At 43.3% G+C, this 16,575-nt stretch overlaps 1 protein-coding gene across 7 annotated transcripts in view; it reads right to left on the bottom strand.

The window, feature by feature from the left end:
- Positions 1 to 16,575, bottom strand: part of Rbms3 (RNA binding motif single stranded interacting protein 3) — a 1,318,100-nt gene that overhangs the window by 1,043,735 nt on the left and 257,790 nt on the right. Inside the window, exon 1 of one of the 7 annotated variants that reach the window (XM_026779053.1) lies at positions 13,600 to 13,654. The exons of the other annotated variants lie outside the window; for them this stretch is intronic. Coding sequence (XP_026634854.1) covers positions 13,600 to 13,650 — 51 coding nt within the window. The 5' untranslated portion in view covers positions 13,651 to 13,654. Of the gene's footprint in view, positions 1 to 13,599; positions 13,655 to 16,575 lie in introns of those variants that run through there. 7 annotated transcript variants of the gene reach the window in all.

Genomic DNA, 16,575 nt, shown 5'->3' on the forward strand with positions numbered 1-16,575 from the left:
ATAATTTTAAATTTAAATTAAAATGTAGAAATAAATACTCTGGCTAGACGCTTCACTAAAGGAGATAGAACTGGAATTCCCTGAAGACAGGAGCACAGGATGACATCCAAATCCCTTTTGGTACAAGGCTCAGACAGCAAACTGGACGCTCAATAGATAAATGATAAGCTTTCTCTGGCTGTGGGGGATTCTCTGTAACTCACCTTGATCATGCTATGTTTTGGAGACATGAACTCATTTGCTTTAACTGCTGGCTTCACTCTGCCACCCCAAGTTTCAGGGACATAGTAGTCTACTTTACCAACTTCATTACAGGAAGCAAACTGAGTTCTCATCAGACCCATAGAGACACAGGAGAAAAGCTTGGTTTGACGCTGTGCTTCCCAAACTCTTAGCGACAACCATGGAACAGGCTACTCAAAAATGGGACAAAGCTGCGTTTCTCAAAAGCTTCCACCCAATGGTCAGCAAAACTGTGCTATAATTGCCACACCATGAATATTTTATAGCCTTGTGGAGTAGGCGGTCTCCTTCCCAAGTCCTCAAATGGGTTCCAGTCTGCTGGTTTAAGAATCAGTGGGTGTGGCCACATTCTAATCACTTCTCTGAAAAATTAGTCTTCAGTCAGCTCTGGTCCACAGGCAAAGGTGGCCGGGGTACCAGGTACTGAGGTACCAGGAAAGAGGGACAGTCAACTAGAAGACGCTAATCCAATTTTCCTACTTGTTTGTGGAGGTAAAAGGCACTGAGCTTTTCTTCTTCAAACAGCTGTCTGAATTCAGTTCTGTTGCACTCACTATCTTTTCCCAGAGGGATGGAAAGAAATGTTTATTCATCCGAAATATAGTAACACCAACAGAACAATGGATTTTCCACCAAAGTCCAACTTTGGGAGCCAATGAGTTTATTTGGGTTGTTTACAGAACATGGGTAAAAGGTTATGAGCAAGAGTGCGGGTAGAACCCCAAAAGTCACACCACCAGCAAGTCTCATTCTAGCGACAACTTCCTGCCTAAGTAGAGTTCCCCTTCAGTTAACCTTTATAATCCAGATGTTCAGAGCCCATGAGACCATGCACTGCTAGGTAGACTTACATGGAAGCCAGCTGGAAGGTTCAGACAGAAGCAGTCAGAATCCCACGTGAAGACTGAATGACCTTCTCCTCCTTCTCTTCTGAGGGGACATCGACGGTTAGCACACCCAATCTTAAAAGTTCCTGTGTGAGGTCACAACTGCTCTGTCAAGGGTGATGGCTGCTGTGTTTGGGGGACAGCCCTCTACAGCAAATATGTTCCGATCAATCTCCCAATGTTATCTGCTCCAAAGAAGAACCTATTCTTTTCCCTCTTTCACTTTGCCCCTTCCGTTCTCCAGTTATTGAGTATCTATTGACACTGGTCTAGTATTCTTTAGGATATACTCGCTGCTGTAGCAAGACATCCGTTAACTACTGTCTCTCAGTCGAACTAAACACTTAGATCCTCAGTCCTTGGGGAACTGACTTGGAGCTTGTAGGGTCAATGAATACTTGAAGTTCTACATTCATTCCAACACACAGAGCAAGACTGACGTTGAAAATTCAAAAGGGGGTTGGTTTGAGATCTTGTTGTTGATGATGACTTCTTTGTGGAAGCGTAACCACTGACTGCCACCTATCCCCTAAGTCCTCATACCCCCACTGCGGCTTCCCACACTCCTCTTCTGGGATGGTTCACTATTCTGCAACTAAAATGCGAAAAAAAATCATAGCAAAAAGTTAGGAATTGATAAGGACCTTACCACAGATGATGTTAAGCCAACCCACTGTGCCTAGAAATTAAAACTTAAAATTGTTTCAATTAGCTGAGCTAAGAGACTGAAGACTTCCTGGAAAGGTATCTTTGAAAAGTTGTAAAACACACATTACTGTCAAGCACAGCCAGGGTTTTTTAAAAGAACAGGCAAAAGAATGTTTCAAATTTCCTCATCAGTGGTAAAGGATTACCAAAGACTATTAAGACAGATTAGCCCTGGTCCTGCGTGGGAGTCTACGACAGGGTGTGCAAACACATAGATACTGGAGGTCATGTGGCCTAATAAGATGCATGGAAACAAACCTAGGAATTGTGCTAATAGTTTTCTCTCTTTGATCTGAGACGTGGCAACAACTAAGTCATTCCTACTCATTTATAAACTGGGAGGTTGGACTAAAGTCAAATCTCATATATTTTCACAGAAGTTTCTATTAATGACACACTCAGGACAACATTAAGTGAGAAGCATCTGCCCCCAGCTGACTAGAGCCTAGTTTGTCAGAATAGGGCTACCCTAAACCCAGGGTTCTAATCCAATCCCGTTTCCCTCAAAGCCAGACGAGTCCTCTGGATAGTCAGATCTCCCTGGACTTAGGTGCCATAGAGGCGCTGGGTTCTACAGTGCTTTTAAGAGCACAGACTTTTCAGAGATTAAGGACAGTAGTGGCATTTGCTGACACCAGTGTGAACTGGAGGGGTGGTGTGTGTATGTGTCTGTTATGTATATGGATTTCCAAGTCTCTGCAGGTATGAAAGCACATGTGTCAGAGGTCAAGGTTGGGCATCTGCCAGCCATCACTCTCCTCCTTACTGTTTTGAGAAAATCTCAGCTGTGGAATTATAGGAGGCTATGGGATGCCTGATGTGGGTGCTAGAATCCACCAAATTTGGTTCTTCTGGGAGAGCAGAAAGTACTTTTAACCCCTAAAACATCTCTCCACTGACTACGTGCTTACTGTTTTGGCTAAGCTGGCTGGCCAGTGAGTTCCAGGAATCCGCCTGTCTCCATTTCCCCAAGGATGGATTTGAGGACCATCGCCGCCATGTCTAGACAGTCTATGTCCAGCTTTTGCTAGGAATCTAAACTCAGGTCCTAACATTGCCCAGCAGGTTTATTGCTCACTGAGTCAACACCCCAGCACACAGAGATCCCTGCTTCTAGCTTACAGACATTGACCCAGCACTTAAGGGCATAAAACACTCAAGACCCCACCCACCACACCATGAGCATATTCCAGGGAATTCTGTCTATCCGTAGGTGAGCCGTCTCTTCTTATGTGGAGAAGAGTGGAAAGACACATTCTCTGCAAAAACATACCCGGACTCCACCTTGGCTGTAGCAGCTCCAAGATACAGGGAAATACAGTAAGCCTTTGGGTTGACCAGTAGGATGTGGGGGAGGCAAGGGAGCATGGCTTTCTGCCCTTTAGTGGGAGAGGACAGGCAAACGGCACGCTCTGAAGGCCGCTGACATAATTACTTCCCAGGACAATGTGTTTTCAAGTGGAAGGCTTTGAAGTCTTCCCTGTGTAACCAAACAGAATCTCAAGCAAGTGTTTTTATGATTTTTCTCAAAAATGTTCACGTGGCTGATTCTTCTTGTGGTCCATAAAAGGTATAAAAACCAGTTGTGTTGGGTCGTTTTGTTTTGTTCATAAAAGGCCAGCACAAAACAAAACCCACTTTGTTTTTTCTCCCCATGGCTGACTAGGGATCTTAAAGTTCTTAAAATAAAGAACTTTTTAACACTATGAACTGAAACAGCACAGGGAAACAAACAACTGTGTGTTATTAAAACACTCGCAGACATTAAAGGTGAGGTTGCAGCTTCCAAACAGACTTCTGTTCAAAAGCATTTTGTCATTTGCTTGATCTGACTTTTTTTTTTAATGAAAAAAGATGAGGTGAATTGAGGTTAATTTAAAAGAAATGGGCAACTCTGAGATTACTCAGAGGGTGAAGGCACTTTGCCACCGCCCGATGACAGGTATTCAGACCCGGGAACCCGCAGGCTAGAAGGGGAGAACCGACTCAGGCAAGATGTTTCCTGACTTTTGCAAACGTGTTGTGGCACAACGAACACACCCAGCGCACCCACACACACGCACACGACTAAATAAATGCGATTTTCAAATTAATTTCAAAAGTCTAGGACTTCGGGTGCACATAGAAGCATTCGCAAATGTCGGATCATAGAAAAGAAAAGATAATGGGCTGAGGTAGTGTCTGGTGAAGAGGAGGGATTTCCCAGAAACCATGGAGAGGCTGCCCTCTTCAGACACAGCGGTTCCTATTCTATTTTAAATCGCTGTGGATTTTTCTGTCGCGGAGAAAGTGGAGTCTGCAGTCAAATATTTCCAGGTCAGAGCTTTACCTGAGTAGGCACCAAACAAGTACACGAGGAAAATGCTGTTAAGCGCCTGCACTTTTCCCAGAGCAGGCATCTTGCAAGCATCCCGCAAAGCACTCCAAGCATCTGGGCAAGCTGTAGCATCCTGAGTGGTAATTAATTAATGGAGCTGTCTGGGCTGAAATGTTTACCTCGGCCGTCACACGCCTAAGTACATTCAGGAGAGCCACCTGAATTCGCAATGATTGGCTCTCATGCCATTAGAATTTTTAATAGTCACGGTGAACTCGACTCTCATCCCACACAAGACTCCTGTTGTCGGTTTTATTCCTGTCACTGTGAATGACCCAAAGTGACAATTAAGAGCATCCTGTCATAACAGAAGCTGCTGTGCGTAGCTGGGGCCCTAGGAAGGCAGTAATTCTGCTGTCAGTAGAATCTCCTTAAAATTCTCTTCGGATGGAGACAGGTCATAGGGAAAACTGAGCAGAAAGCTTCATTTGTAACTCAACTTGTTTTTCTTCAAGGATGCCAACTTTTCAATGACCAGATGCCAAATAGGGAAACTGATAACAGTAAGGTGGATTGCAAGAGCCACACATGCAGCCCACACCATCCATGCCAGTTCTTCATGGGCAATCCAACCCATCTAGAGCCAAACAGGAGGAAACCCATCCAATAAGAGACTCCTACCTATCGTAATGAAGGAAAGAAGGAGATACTCATTTCTCAGAGAGTCTACTTTCATTCTGTAATAACACAGGAGGAGCATGTAACAGTCTTAGCTAAGGAGAGGTCACTAGGCAGGGAAATGCGAAACATGGCTTTTGAGAAACCGTGGTTTATCGAAATCAAATTGGAGTCTATAGAAAAATGGTGTGTACAGCAATGATAACTGGCCATTTACATAACACTTGACATGCATAACATATGCATGCAGCCTGCAGACAGGCACAAGCATAGCAGAGATATGCTTGCTGTCTGGGGTGACTGAGCACGGAAGAAATGTGTGCCAGTGTCTCTGCTCTGGCCCATGATATTCAGTTTCATGTATAATTGATCATGATTTTTGTGATGGTTAAAGTAAGAATAAATAAATTATGAGGATTTAAAATATCACCGATTTGCCAGGCACCGTCAGTTTTTCTCTGAATGGGTACTGAATGATTGTCACTTCCTGAAAGAAGTTCCTGCAGACAGGAAGTTTCTTTGGGCTTTTTGTACTTTCAAATTACCCAGGTTCCAAACTAAAATTAGTAAAGAGGCAGACTTGCAAACATGACCTGCCCTTTATATTTATGCAGATCTTAAATTTATGGCATTGGGGAAGAAAAGCCAGTACACCAAAGATGGCTCCATCTGCGCTGAGGAAGAGCTTGTTGTGAAATTCCTAATGGAGTCAAGAGAAGGCCCTTTGTACTCTCTAATAAGACCTTGAGGCTGGAGGCAGGAGAAATGACTCCATCATGAAGAGAACTGATTGCTCTTCCAGAGGATCAAAGTTTGGTTTTCAGAACCCACTTAGTGAATCTCTATAGCCTGTGACTCCATATCCAGGAGATCTGATGCCCTCTTGTGGCTTCTTTGGGTAACTGCATACATGCGGCATATATTCACACACATATACACATATACATACATACATACACACACATAAAAATAAACATGATTTTTAAAAGATCTTATATTTGAGAGAAGTAAATCATATACTCCACAACTTCTGGGATTTCACATACATATGCAAATAAAATTATACACAAGTAGGGGCTGTAGAGATGGCTCTGAGGTAAGGAGCATTTGCTGACCTTGGAGAGGACCCAGGTTTACTTCCCAGCACGCACCCTGTGACTCACAACTATTTTTAACTCTAGTTCCAGAGGATTTAATATTTTCTTCTGGCCCCCAAGGGCACCGCAAATACATGGTGAACACAAATAGATGCAGGCAAAGCACTTACACACATAAAATCAAAATGAATACACTTCTTAAATGATATATGAGAATTTCATAATTAAAATTATATCTTAAACATATATGCAAATACAATTGCTGAGTATAGATATATAGAAATTTGTATAAGTCACATATATAATCTAGGTACTATATCATATTATAGGCATGTTTATAGGTATTATTTATATTTATTTACAATCTTATATATTATAAATATGTGAACATACTAGATTATACTACACATAAGTATATATTAAGCCACACATGGTATATACTGCATAATATGTATAAAATATAAGTTATTGCATATAATATGCACATATTTTACCTTTAAATGTACCATATTATTGTTACATAAGTTCAGCTAGGAAGTGATATAGCTGTTAAACTTAACATGATGGGGAAGAGGTTTCCAAGCACATCTCTCTGCACTTTGCCATCGAGCTGCCCACCTAAAGTCTTCATTAAATATAATACACCCTTTAACAAGGAAGTAGAAGCAACACCCTCCATAGAGAAGTCACTCTCATCTGTCCCCTCTAGTTCCCTCCCCAAGTCCTCCTGCTGGTGTTGTAGAATAATCTTTTCATATACTGTATAGAAGTATCACTCTGATTGGTTTACTAAAACGATGAATGGTCAGTAGCTAGGCAGGGTTTCCAGGCACAGAGGACTCTGGGAAGAAGAAGGGAGGAGTCTCAAGGAGATACCAGGACATAGAGCAAGCAGCATGGGCATTACAATGCAAAGGTAACTGAGACATGTACGAGGACGTAGATGAAAAGACATGGGGTAATTTAACATGTAAGAGTTAATTAGAAATAAGCCTAAGCTATCAGTCAAGCTCTCATAATTAATAAAAAGTCTCTGTGTCATTATTTGGGAGCTGTCTGGTGGGACAGAGAAAGACATGCTTCATCCTGGCAACATAAACATCTCTCTGATTTCAAGTTCAGGAATTCCATATTATTTTAATCTAAAACCAGTTTCTCTTTCTCACTGATGCAGGCTTTCTCACTGATGCAGGCTTTTGCATTGATGCAGGCTACCGGGGCCTTAGTCTACTAACTGTTTTTAATTGTGACTTGTGAGATAATCACAGACATCTCTGTCATAAGCTGTGATGAAAGAAGCACCAAGTTATGGGTTACATGAAAAGTGAACCCCTGGATGAGTTAGGGGTTGAAACTGAGGAGGACAAGGAAACCCAACCCTAGCCTTTGTCATCTCTCTAGGATTAGTCAGTGTTAGAAAATCCCAGATGAAGCTATTCGAAGAGCTCTTTTTAAAGGCTTAGATTAAGGTGTTATTTGGTAGTTTCCCTTAAGATCAATCCTTCCAGCTTGGTGGAAGAGTTATAATGGAGTTCAAAACAGGAGGATGCTCTATTCCTGGGACATTCCATGCCATCTATTGGGATTTTGTTAAGATCATAAGGTAAACAACTCAACCACATCAGGAAGCCCTTGAAACTGATCAGAGTCAGCTTCCCTACCCAAGCACATAGACATTGTAAGATCTGTTGAGAGCTTCCTGGAAGAAGCAGAAACCAACTGAGCTGCCTGAAGGGGACACATTCCAACCTGTAGAGTTGTGTTGGTTGTATAGTGAGCTCTGAGTGCCCAGCTTTGTGAGCTGACACCCACGCTAGGTGACCTTGGGGATGCAGATGTCTGTAAGTCATTTCTGCCCAACAAGTAATCCCTCACCCACATCCTATAAGCCATCCCAATACAACTCAACAGGTCATGAAGTCAGTGATGTCCATGGCTTGATCTGCCTCTGAATCTCTATCTAGAGTGGAAAATCCTCACTACAGGAATAGTGTCACACAGCATGGGGTGATACACCAGTACCTAAAGTGCTTGCCACATAGCATGAGAACCTGAGTTCCACTCCTGCACACATGTAAAGATTCAGGAGTGGCAGTGCACACTTGCAATCCTGGTGATGGTGAGATGGGAGATGGAAACAGGCAGACTTCAGTTTTGCCTGCCAATCAGCCTTTCATAGTGGTGACTACAGACCTACACAAAAGAGATGACCTGTCTTCCACACGCATACCTGTGCATGTACACAATAAATAAATAATACACAGCTCATGTAACAGCGCCCTCCCCACACGCACATTTAACAAGGCTGAGTTCACACCAGTTTCTCCTCCTAGACCTAGCATTATCAACTACTGTGTTACAGATACAGGCCTGTATGGGGAAATACATACAGACAAGTCATTTTTTGATTAACTGGCAAAATCAAGAGGAGAAAAAAAAAATAATAGGTCCAGAGCTCACGTATTGTGTTAGTCATTTGTCCCACATGGATGAAATATTCATAAAAACAAATAGTGTGTGGAATCAATACGGCAAATTCCAGGGATGGGTTTAATCTTCCTAATCCTTTATAAAGCTGTTAGGGAGAAAGAGGTCCAACAAGTCCTGCTCCTGGGCCCTGCTACATACTTCCTGTCTTTATTAGAGAGCAGGATGGGCTGCCTTCTCTCAAGAAGAAGCAATGGCTCTGAACATTGAAGGACACATACTTTGGGGGCACACACACTCTCTACATCATCCAAGACAGAACTGCTCCAGTCTGAATGCAAAGAGAAATCCTACAGCTGTGCATGCAAATGAGCCAGCAGGACAACTCCTGAAAGACCTAGATCCATCTTTCCCTTTGCTGCTTCTGATCTCCCATCACTCTGCCAGGACTAAGGCTCACGTGGAATGTTGGATTTGGAACTCTGCAGCTACAAATATATGGAAAGAGTATCTGCTGATTTGCCTGCTAATTTCCCTTTCTCACGTTTTTTTTTTTCCTTTAGCATGCTCCCCTGCTCCCTGTGTCTGTATGTATATACACACGGAGGCCAGAGATCAATACGGGTGTTTGTGGTCATATCTTGTTTGTACAAGTAAAGATTTCCTGAAGATCAGAGGGCAGAGATAGCCACCAGCTAACCATAGAGGTCTGGCGATCTGGAAAGACAGACAGGAAGTGATAAGACTGGGTGGAGAAAGAACTTATCACTTCATAAGGCAGGAGGAGACAGGGACTCTGTTGAGTAGGTAAGGTGGCTGTGGTTTTGCTTCTTCATCTCTGATCTCTCAGCATTTTCCCCAATATCTAACTTCGGGCTTTTATTATTAAGACCTATAGGAACTCATATTCCAGGTGTATTCCTCAGTCAGTCTCCACCTTATATGTGCAGACAGGGTCTCTCATGGCTGATTCTGATAGGATGGCTAGCCAGTGAGCCCCTTGGATTTTCCTGTCCCCACCCCAATACTTGGGGTGATAAGCATGTGCCACTGTGCCTGACTTTCAGTGTGAATTCTGAGGAAGGGGCGCAGGTCTTTGTGCTTGTTGTGTAATGGAGCCATCTTCCCAGATCCCTCTCTTCACATTCGATAGGAATAGAAGATTCCTTTGTGAAATTCATACATCCCCACTACACGAAGCAGGTGTCTTGTCGTTCTACTGACCTAATCCTACCTGGCAATTTCATTACCAAAATTTTAGTTCATCCCCATAAGATGCCTTGGCATGGAGAAACCATTTATCAGTTACCACAACTCTTCTAGATCTCAGGAGTTTTCCTGGAGGTCCCCCTTTCTAACTACTGGAGGTTTGACTTATGTCAGATCCATTCTACAAATTCCATTTTACCCAGGTTATCCATTGTCATTTTCCATTAAACAGTGGGATAGATTGCCCACATTTTCTGCTTATGTTTCATTTTTCACAGTACACTCTTTTCACCAGTATTACACACACACACACACACACACAATCATATATAGAGCATCATTTCCCACATTCATCCTGTCCTGCTGTATTCAAGCATATCCTATCATATCATAGAGTTTTATCATCATAAAGAAGCTAAAAAATACATTTTGTATTTTTCCCATTACATTGACTACAAGGAAGTAATTAAAGCTCTCAAATGACTAAATTAGGGGTGTTCACCTCAAGGCAGTGCTGAACCACAGACCCTCATCCTTCGGTCCTGAGGATTTTTAGGGACCTTACGCTTGCTTTTCCAATAAGCTCCCAGCTGATAATTTGCTCATCTTAGGCCACACCTGAGTACCATCAAATTAAACACAATGGTTAATAACGATGGCAACTACATGAGGTTTAGAATCACCATGGAAACAAACCTCTGGGCATGTCTCTGAAGGAGTATTTAGACTAGGTTAATTGATGTGAACAGACCCACCCTAAATGTGAATGGTTCCGTTCCATGAGCTGGCTTTCCAGACTGAGTAAAAAGGAGAAGGGAGGGCTGAGCACCAGCATCCACCTCTCTCTGTTTCTGACTGTCCATGTAGTATGATCGGCTCTCTGGGGCTACTGCTGCCGTGATTTCCTTCCAGAATGGACTCTACCCCACAGCTGTGATCCGATAAATCCTTCTTTCTTGGGTTGTATTTTCTAGGTATGTCATAGCCTTGAGAAAATTAACTGCTAAATAAAGTCAATGTGTCTCCACGTCTGTGATCCTTGGAGAATAGACCTTGGAGAATAGAGGCTGATGTGCTAGTTTGGGGTGGGACCTGAAATTCTGCATTTCAAACAGGCTGATGGAGAGCAGCAAGGAATCAGACAGCTGTGTTGACAGAGGTTTCTGTCCCGCCCAATTCTGCAGTCGTTCAGTCCCAAAGAAATACACAGAGGTCTAGATTAATCATAAACTAGTTGGCCTATTAGCTCAGGCTTCTTATTAACTCTTACAGCCTACCTTAACCCACAGCCATGTGGCTTGGTTTTTTTTATCAGTGAGGCATTCTCATCTTGCTTCCTCTGTGTCTGGGTGAGGACTGTAGAATGGCTCATTCCTCTTCCAGAATTCTCCTCTTCTCATTGCCCCGCCTCTACTTCCTGCCTGGCTACTAGCCAACCAGCATTTTATTAAACTAGTACAACTGACAAGTCTTTACATGGTGTAAGACCATTGTCCCACACCACAGCTGCAGTGCACAGTATTTCTACATACTTCACACAGTAAGTGAGTGCAGATCTTCTACCTGACTCCAAACTTGCCTCCTCGTCCACTCTACTGCCTCCCTGCACAAGCTTGGACTTTTTTTTTTTTTTGAGAAAACAGAAGTCCAGTGGGTTTGCAATACCTCACCAGATACCATGGCTAGCTGGGTATGTTTGCAATAGAGCGCAATTCTGCTCTCCTACTGCTCACCCACAGCAGTGCTTAAGAGTTCACCAAGCCTTGGGTCTGAGCCATGGACTCAGATCAATTTCTTAGTGAACCCAATTTAAGAAGAAAAAAATAAAGCCAGGAAATGGGCAAGAGATCACGCCATCACATTCGGTGACACGGGCCCCTAAGCAAAGTACAGAAGAGAGACACAATGTGCTTCCAGTCACTCAAGTATCAAATCTTGATCTGACCTTGAGCAACTGGAGGCCCTGGACAGTTCCCTTGACCAGTTACAAAAGCCACCCTCCAGGACAGTCAGGGCACTTCCTTACTGTAAAGGGAAAATATAAAAAGGCCAATAAGGAAGCCATGAAAACCCAAAGTTCAAGAGACAAATCTCCAAGATTGGTGGTCCCTGGCCATAGGGGTGTTTTCTCTGGCCTTCACATAGGGTGTGTGTTGGTTTCAGTGACTTTTATTTGCACTCTAGGACATTTTACATTATAGTTCAAGACAAAAAAATTTGTAGAGTTCAGATGCATGCTTTATCTAAGTCAGTTTGGGTTGTAAAGGGAAGGATGTGAGGATGGCGGCTGGTGAAGTAGCCACGAGGCCTTATAAACTCAACGATGGTTGTATTAGACTACACTAGTGAATGAACCCAATATAGAATACATACACAGACATTTACTGGGGGCATGTGTGTGATAGCTTCTATGAGTAAAAGGAAGTGGGCTGACTGATTGGCTTCCATGGCTGTGGGCTGGACAATCCAACAATAGCTTCCTGGATGCTGGAGATTCTAAGAACCTGAAATCCACCAACAATGCTACCTGAGTCCAAGGTTAGGGCCTGGGAGCTCCCTGCAAGGCTCTGGTAAGGACCACAAAGCTGAATCTGCAGTCTGGTGTCTCTAGAGGCTAGCAAAGGCAATAGACATGCTCAGAATGAAATCACACATGCTGCCTGCCTTCCTCCTTCCCCCTTTGTTTGTCCCATGTGGTCCCTGGCCTATTGAATAACGCCCCCTCCATTCAGGTCAGTCTGCCCTCATCAATTGCTCAATTGCTGTACCTTTTGTCTCTGGGAATGACACAGTCAGAAATGTGCTTAATGAATCTCTAAGGCATTCCTTGTCCGGCTGTGTGAATGAGCAAGATCAATCACCTTAGGTAAGAATCCACATCTGGAAGCTCACAACTGTCCATAACTCAGATACAGGGTATCTGTAGCCTCTTCGGACACCTTCACTCAAATGCCCATACCCACACATAAATATATACACACAGAGAGAGACATAGATAATTAAAAATAAAAATAAAGCTTACAAAATGATTAATTGTTAAAATGGTCATTCAAATAGCCATGGGACCTGTCATGAGGATGTAGGGGAATGGAATATAAAATAACTCCTCCTTAATAAGAGCAAATAAAATTATTTCCCTATAGTTCCCAGGCAACCCCAAACTGGCAAATTCTATAGTCTTTTGAATTTATGAAGCTGTGGAAGAACAGAGGCCCGTGAGACCTGAGGGCTTGTCAGAAAGGAGATGCAGGACTGAGTCCAGGCATTAGAGAAGGCCTTTAGCTAGTCAAAGACGAAAGGGAAATAAACACAGGATGCTTGACTGGCCCTGGCTGCTCCATCCAGGAGGCCTCTCCTCTTTGAAGGACAGCTGAACTCCTGGAGGCACAAGGTGCTACCACACCTTTGACTTAACCCCTGAGTGTCCAGTCATCATGAAGAATTAGTTAGCATCTTCGAAAGGTGATCATTTGTTGGCTCCGGGAAAATCCCACCTCTCTGAAACAGCTTGTGTTCTCGTCGTCGCTCGAGGGTTGGTGGCCCTGCTGCTCTTAGCCAGGTGTGTCACTGAACTAGGACCCAGCTGGCAAAGTCCTGCTTTAGCATAATTTTAAATTGCCGTATCAGCAGAACAGCTCTCTTCTGTCTAAACTGCTGAGCAGTTAGCAGCACCCTGTGGGTACATTTCCAGGCGGAGTACAGTCCTTGGGTGTAGTTCACGTGGCTGCCAGCCATCCTTATTGTTAACTGCTCACAATAAGGCATACACGGAAGTGGACTGAAGGCAGTGGGGGCAGGGCGGTAAATTTAACAAAATTTACACTCGGACGCTCTTTTCTTAAGACAAAAGATTTTCCCACATTTTCATCACAATGTTAACACCACACACACACACACACACACACCACACACACACACACACACACACACAGATTCAACCTTATCCTCTAGTGTTACAGGCTCCTTGCAGCCCGAAGGTAGAAATAATGAACCTACAGAAGGGAGTGACAGATTTTATCTCCAAGACACTGACCTGAATGACTCCATTAGCATTGTTCCAAATGGAAAGTCGCCCTCCCTTCATGGGGAAACAAGGAGCTGATGGGGGCACAGGATGCACCGAGATGTTCCGTTTCCAGGAGAAACTGGATCCTTCCCCAGATCCAAGGACAAGCTGTGCCCTCATCCTTGCATCCCATGGCAGCCACACTCTATTTTTGGGATACTTGTCTGCAACAGATTAGCAGCCTTCTGAACAAGAGTCACCGAGTCCCTCTCTTGCTTTCTCTGAAGTCCACATTAGCTATAGAGGTGGGGAGATCTGGTACCCAGCTCCAGTGGCCACCATTCACCCATTTCCCTTCTGGAACTCTTTTCTCTGTAAGATCAAAGCCCATTGTAGGATGCAGAGATGTGACTTTCTAAAAATAGAATCCTTCTGGGTCCCCAGCCGTGCAGATGAAATTGAAGAAGAGAAGGGAGTGAACTTGGAGGATGCGTGGAGTTGGTAGAGGGGAAGAGAAAATAAACACAGGCAGCACCCCTGGAAATTTTTGGTTAAAGTGTCTCATTTAACAAAATGAATAGGCCCTGGGGGCTGGGAAGGTAGCTCAGTTAATCACCAGTACCCATATAGACAAATTCCTGCCTGGGTGCACACTTGTAATCTTGGTGCTGGAGCACAGCTGGAAGAACCCACGGGATTAGCTGGCCATCCAGCCAGCTTTGCCTGTCCAGGGCATCCTGTATGTCCCAACGAGAGACCCCCACTTAGAAGAGAATGTACACAGAGTCGAGTTTGACACTAAACGTGAACCTATCTATACCCTGACATATGAACACACTTGCACAAGCATGGACACACTTGTTTGAGCTTGCACACATATATACACCCATACCCACTTTGAAGACACACTAAATTCAATTTCCATCTTTTATTTGGGTATCATTTTTATTTTAACTGTAGATAAACTGCTGAGTAGGGGTATTGGTATAGCAATGATTCCAAATATTCTACCCACTTTATGGGCTTTGTAGGCATTCTGAAGTTCTTACCAAATACCACTCAGGGGCCAGTCTCTTTATTGGCAAAATGAAGATACCAACATTTCTCTCTACTTCTAACACTTCTCCCTCTCATTACAATTAAATGTTTAATGCCTTGCATATTTACCTCACGTGTGACACCTACAATAAGGTCAATAATTATAGCCTAATTATAACACTAACCATAATGCAAACATTTAAGGAAAACATGTATATGCCAAGATCAAGACTCCATATGCAAATTTGTCCATAAGCAAGTAAGGCTTGCAGCTGTTGTTCAGCCCTTGCTTGGACTAAAACTGCAAAATCGAAGTTTGTTAGAGTCTGCTTGTTCTCCAGAGAGGAGAGGCATGGCATCTGGCTCACTTCCCTTCTTCCCAGCATTCTGTTCTGTCTACTCCACCTACCTAATTTTCTGACCTATCAGATTAAGCATTTTCTTTATTGATTAACCAATGAAACAACAGATTGACAAATGACCTTCCCACATCAATTGGATGCTAACCACATTTAAAATGGGCTTTTAGATGGGTCAGAGAAATGTCTCTGCAGTTAGGAGACTCAGTGCTCTTTAGAGCCTGAGTTCTGTTCCCAGCACCCAATCACCTGTAACTCTAGCCCCAAGGGAACTGACACCCCAACCTGGACTCCATAGACACACATATGGCATACATACAGGCATACCTATACATATATACATACAGGCAAAAATACATGCCTATAGATAAAAATGGCAAAATAAAATGTGATTTTTATAGCTTGAACAATTATGTATATAAAATGGATTTTTTAATTAAAAAATAACCTACATATAAAATTCAAAAGAAATTCAGACCTGTGGAAGCTACCTCCAGCTCTTCCACAGGCCCCTGTGGTAGGCAGCCTCTGTTCTTTGCCCTAAGGGCTGCTGGGAAATCCTTGGTTTCTATTCAACTCAAGGCAGCCTGACAAGTGAAGGTTACTGAGCCACACTGCCTTTTGTTTCTGTGATAGAAGGCTAGCTAAGAACTTTTTGGGAGAAGAAAACTTTACTTGGCTTATATTTCCACATCACAGTTCATCATTGAGAGAAGCCAGGGCAGGCACTCAAGCAGGAACCCAGAGGTGGTAACTGAAGCAGAGGCCACGGGGAAACCACGCCTACTGGTTTGCTTTCCGAGGCAAGCTTTCTTAGACCTGCCCAATTAGCAATCAAGAAAATGATTCAGAGGTTTCCCGCAGGCCAATCTGATGGAGGCATTTTTTCAATGGACTCTTCCCAGGTATCAAGTTAGCTACCATAGTCCTTGGCATTATTATTTAATTTGACAAAGAATCCAACATAGCAAATCTACAAAGGCAGAAACAGACCAGAGGTTACCCAGGACAGAGTCAGAGAAACTAACCCCAGAACGGCACGGAGGCATCTTCCTGGGCGATAAATATTATTGCACTCTCCTAGTGACAGTCATATGAACACACACATTATTAAGTTGTGCATCTAAAAGTTATAGTTATTGTACAAAAATGTATTAAAATAAACTCATTTTAAAAATCCTCTTGATTTTAATGAAGAGGTCAGAGAAGGCAGTTGACTGTGAATCCAATTATAGGTGAAAAATTATCCAATCTTGTTAGAAAGTGGAGGAACAAGGCTAAGAAGATAGCTCAGGGGGTCAAGGACTTGCTGTGCCAGCACGAGGAGCAGGGTTTGGATCCCTAGAACCCAGGTAAAAAGTTGAGGTGTAATAGTTCATGCCTATGATTCCAGCATGGGACAGGTGGGGTCAGGAGCCTTAGCACAAGGTCATCTCTGTCCAGGGAGATGTCCTGTCCCAATATGTTTTAATGTGGTGCACTGCAGAGGATCACAATAGCTCATAACTGAGTATAATAAAGGGTTCTTTATTTAGGGGTGGACTCACAGATCACAGTCCTCTGCATGAGCGGGGAGCAGGAACCAAGTCCAGCCACAGAGAAAGGG

Source organism: Microtus ochrogaster, chromosome 5, assembly GCF_000317375.1.
Source record: "Microtus ochrogaster isolate Prairie Vole_2 chromosome 5, MicOch1.0, whole genome shotgun sequence".
In the NCBI taxonomy this organism is placed as follows: domain Eukaryota; kingdom Metazoa; phylum Chordata; class Mammalia; order Rodentia; family Cricetidae; genus Microtus; species Microtus ochrogaster.